Consider the following 5,018-nt stretch of genomic DNA (forward strand, 5'->3'; position numbering starts at 1 on the left):
CTACAAAAATAAATAAGGCCTTAATATAATTGGATTTGAACTCCAATTTGTGGATTGGTATCCTATTTAATTATGGTTTTTCATTCAACAACTATTGACTCAGACACGAAGAATAATTCAGGAATTTGGAGCTCGGGGCGGTAAAGATTAAAAAACCTCATCTCATTTTATTCAATTATTATAATTTTTTTAAATTTTTAAATAAAAATAATAAAGAATTAAAATTTTTTAAATTTTAAAATTAAAAATTATTATAAAATTATATTATAATAATATTTTATTTAAATTTGATCTCTTCTTAACTTATTCAATCTCAGTTATATAACTAAAGCAGATCTAAATTTAGTCCTACATGTATTCATAGAAAAGAAAAATTAGAAAGAAAAAAAAAAATCTGTACGAACTTGATGTATGTAGTACTACCATAATGGCTTTTATTTTATTTTCTTTTCTTCGCTTTTAGGTCGTATATTTATTAAAAAAATAGTATTTATTTTAGAGAAAAATGATGATTGGTCAACTGGTCAAGAGATTATTTAAGTGTTTCTTGCGACAGTGGCCATTACTTTCGAGCCTTCAATTCAATGACACGGAGACGACTTGACTTGAGTTTACTTTACTTGACTTGAAAAATTAGATTTTGTAACTATTATTTTCATCCCAGCGAAGGGAGGCGTACGCCGAGAACGTACAAGACGGTTATTGATCCCATTAATTTTGTAAGCTTACGAGACGACTTGACTTGAAACATATCTAATATGATTTTATGTTGGGTTGAGATCAGACGTTGAATTGAGATGAGTTAGATTTTTTTTATCAATAATAATGAATTAAAATGATAGAATAAATTTTATGAGATCTATTTAAAATATATTTAAATATTAAGATGACTTTAGATATTAAGATAAATTTAAATATATTTATAAAAAGTAAAAAAAAAAAAATTATAGGTCCTGCATATAAAGATATATTGAGTTGAAAAATATTGTAGGTCTCACATGTAAAGATTTTGACTTAAGATAAATTTAATAATTTGAGAATTTAGTATATAGATATTAAATTTAACTTAAAATTAATTTGAATTAAGTTGATATTTTTTATTGGTCAGTTATATTTTTTTAACCCTCACAAGGTGTATCCAAGTGGTCAATGGCAAATAATTTTGGGGAAAAAGTCTTCTCTCTTTCTCCAGCAACCGACAGAAAGAGGAGAAGCAAGTATCTCTCTATTCCCACTGAGGAGAGGAGAGGAAAGTGCTATTTGTTCGAACACTTCGGACAAGATAGATAGTTGTGAGAGCAAGCATTAGATGGAGGAGCTTGAGGCGAACTGGCAAAAGCTGAAATTAGATGCAGAGGAACAACTGGAGATCAATATACAGGAGGAAAATTGCAAAGGTATGGTTGAAAAAGAAAATAGAAGTATAATAGGAAAAATCCTCTCAGATAGATATTTGAATAAAGAGGTTGTGCGTTCAACTATGCTCAAAATATGGAAGATTAATAAGGATGTGGAATTTGTAGAATTAAGAGCAAATACTTTTGTTATCTCGTTTGTGAATGAAACTGATTGTAATAGAGTTATGGCTGGAAGGCCATGGCTTTTTGATACAAGTCTGTTTGTATTGAAAAAATGTAATACTCACCTGCAACCTCATGCTATGGAGTTCAAATCTGAACTATTCTGGATACAATTACATGATTTACCCTTTTGCTGTATGAACCGAAAGTATGGATTATTAATAAGCAATACTGTTGGGGAAGTTATAGATGTGGATGTACCTACAGGGGATATAGGATGGGGAAAATACCTAAGGGTTAGAATTAACATAGATTTGAATAAAACAGTGGCTCGAGGAAGAACTATTGATGTTGACTCAAAAAGCATGTGGATACCCATCAGATATGAAAAACTACCGAGAATATGCCTTAGTTGTGGTTTGTTCTACCATGGTAAACTTGGATGCACACAAAGAACTGAAAATTACAGGTTTAATAAAGAAGAAAGTCAATATGGCACATGGTTGAGAGCTGAAACAAACAAAAGGAATAAAGGTTTTAAGCCATCAACAGATACAGATGAATGGCTGTTGGAAAGACATCAGAGACCATCAATAGCTGAAAATAGACAAAATGACCAACAAGATACCTCATCAAAGGCCTTAGAAAATGGAGATCATTGGAGGAAGGAAAGACCAGAACTGTTTATTGAAGCTATAGAAAAATCTGACACTACACTCAACAAAGCAATGGAATACCAAAAAGAGGAAAAACACAAACTAAGTTTGGAAGGGACAGAGAACTTGAGTGAAGGCCAGTCCATCCCAGCTACTAGCCATGCCAATCATGAGAAATCACTGCAGCTGATTGATAATGAACAGATTGATGACAACTGTAAACCTACAGAGACAAGGGGAAGATGGAAGAGACAAGCTCGAATGAAATCAACTCCCAAAGCTAATTCTAACAGCTTGACAGGGAAATGTAAAAAGAACCTTCTTGTCCCATAATACAGAAGCAGATAAACAGGAGGATGGCAAGAAACTAAAAGAAGTAGATCAAATGATTTCGGCAGGGGCTGTCAACCAGCCCTACCGAGAATAATGATTGTGTTGAGCTGGAACTGCCGAGGGCTTGAGAACACTCAGACAGTTCAAGACCTGTACCTGATGGTAAAGGATAAGTGCCCGAAAGTAATATTTTTGATGGAAACCTACTTAGATGTAAATAGGCTGGATAATATTAGAAGAAAGATAAGGTTTGAAGGTTGTTTTGGTGTGAATCCTATAGGGAGAAGTGGAGGTTTAGTTATTTTGTGGAAGTCCTCTACTGATTTTGAGTTAATAAACTATTCACAAAGAGACATTAGTGGGTGGTTATATGATGAAGAAATCATAGGTAAATGGAAGTTGACAGGCTTTTATGGATACTCAGAGGTTACAGAAACACCTTTCATGGGAGCTACTGAAAACCATTAATGATGGAACAGAACCTTGGTGCATAATTGGTGACTTTAATGAAATCCTCTTCCAACATGAGAAAAGCGGAGGTAGAGCAAGACCAGAAAACCAAATGATTTCTTTTAGAAATGCTGTGGATCAAAATAATCTGACTGATTTGGGTCACAAGGGGGTAGCTTATACTTGGAGCAATAACCAGAAAGAAGGAAACTTCACCAAAGTGAGACTTGACAAATGTTTTGCAAATCAGAGATGGAGACAGACCTATCAAAAAGTTTCAGTAGAGAACCTGGTGGCTAGGAGTTCAGACCACAATCCAATTCTTCTCTGTACCAGTAAATATGCTGCAGTTACTCCAGTAAAACAAAGATTATTTAGATATGAAGCATGGTGGAGTAAGGAGGAAGAATGTAAAGAAGTCATAACAAACAATTGGTTACAGGACACCACAGAAAGAAACTCAGTCCAGCAAGTATTGACCCATTGTAGAAATTCATTGCAACAATGGAGCAAAAACTTTCATAGACAGAAGGGTCTTTTACTAAAACAGAAATCAGCTCTATTAAAAAACCTCCAAGATGGCAACAGTGGAGATAACAGTAACAATATTCGAGCTCTACAAAAAGAAGTGGGAATCCTTATGGAAGAAGAAGACATAAAGTGGAGACAAAGAGCAAAAAGGAACTTGTATACTCAAGGGGACAGAAATACTCACTATTTTCATGCATGTGCAACACAAAGATAGCAAAGAAATAAGATCTCAATGATCAAAGATAGCCAGTTAGTTTTAAGAGAAGATCAACAAGATATCAAAGATGCTTTTCACTCTTATTTTCAAGAAATGTATACTTCCAAACTGCCCACTGAAGATGCTATACAAAAAGGGGTGCAAAATGTGCAACAAAAAGTTTCCTCTGAAATGAATACCAGATTGGTGCACCCATTCACTCGAGAGGAGATTGAAGGAGTCCTTCATGACATGGCACCCCTCAAATCACCAGGACCTGATGGTTTTGGTGCTGCATTTTATAAAGATCACTGGGATATAGTGGGGAACAAAGTAGTGGAAGAAGCCTTGAGGATACTAAATGGAGGTGTGATGGACAGAACCACTAACTTTACTTTCTTATTACTTATTCCAAAGGTGAAGAGTCCTGAAAAGGTTAGTGAGTTTCGGCCAATAAGTCTTTGTAATGTTTTTTACAAACTTATTGCCAAAACTATTGCCAATAGAATGAAACATGTGTTGAATGAAATTATATCCCAAAACCAAAGTGCTTTTATAGCTGGGAGGTTAATTTCAGATAATGTAATTATAGCATATGAAGCTCTTCATACCATGAAAACTAGACAAAGGGATAAGTTTGGAAGTATGGCAATTAAAGTAGATATGTCCAAAGCCTATGATAGAGTGGAGTGGGGCTTTCTAAGGGCTGTAATGCTGAAAATGGGATTCTGTGAAAAATGGACCAGCCTTGTGATGAATTGTGTGCTTTCTGTCCAGTACTCAGTGCTCATAAATGGTCAACCGGGATATCTCATAACTCCTACTAGAGGAATTAGGCAAGGAGACCCTTTATCTCCTTACCTATTCTTGTTATGTGCTGAAAGTCTAGGTACAATGATAAAGAATGCTGAGAAAACAATTGCTATGAAGGGCATTAAAGTGGCAAAGGGTGGTACTCCAATCAGCCATCTCATGTATGCTGACGATTGTATATTTTTTTTGTAAGTCAACATTAGAAGAATGGAGGAAACTAGAGACCATCTTAGCCTGGTATGAATCTGCAACAGGTCAGCAACTGAACAAACAGAAAATTGTGATTTATTTTAGCTCAAACACTCCTTAGATGATGAGAAACAGTCTGATCAGGAAGATAGGAGGCAAGTCCAGTGCAGATTTTGAAAAATACTTGGGTCTACCTAGTGTTGTAGGTAGATCAAAACAAAAATCCTTTCAAGTTGTTAAAGAGAGGATGTGGTCAAAAATCAACAATTGGAAGAATAGTTTTCTGACCCAGGCAGGGAAGGAAGTATTGATAAAATCAATGTTGCAAGC

The 5,018-nt window shown here is 34.8% G+C and overlaps 1 protein-coding gene across 1 annotated transcript; it reads left to right on the forward strand.

Annotated features, from left to right (window-relative positions):
- Positions 1-2,921: 2,921 nt before the first annotated feature.
- On the forward strand, positions 2,922-3,704 carry LOC122301866. The gene has a single exon (XM_043113230.1). The coding sequence runs from the start codon at positions 2,922-2,924 to the stop codon at positions 3,702-3,704; it is 783 nt and encodes a 260-aa protein (XP_042969164.1).
- Positions 3,705-5,018: the final 1,314 nt, after the last annotated feature.

Source organism: Carya illinoinensis, chromosome 2 (genome assembly GCF_018687715.1).
Source record: "Carya illinoinensis cultivar Pawnee chromosome 2, C.illinoinensisPawnee_v1, whole genome shotgun sequence".
In the NCBI taxonomy this organism is placed as follows: domain Eukaryota; kingdom Viridiplantae; phylum Streptophyta; class Magnoliopsida; order Fagales; family Juglandaceae; genus Carya; species Carya illinoinensis.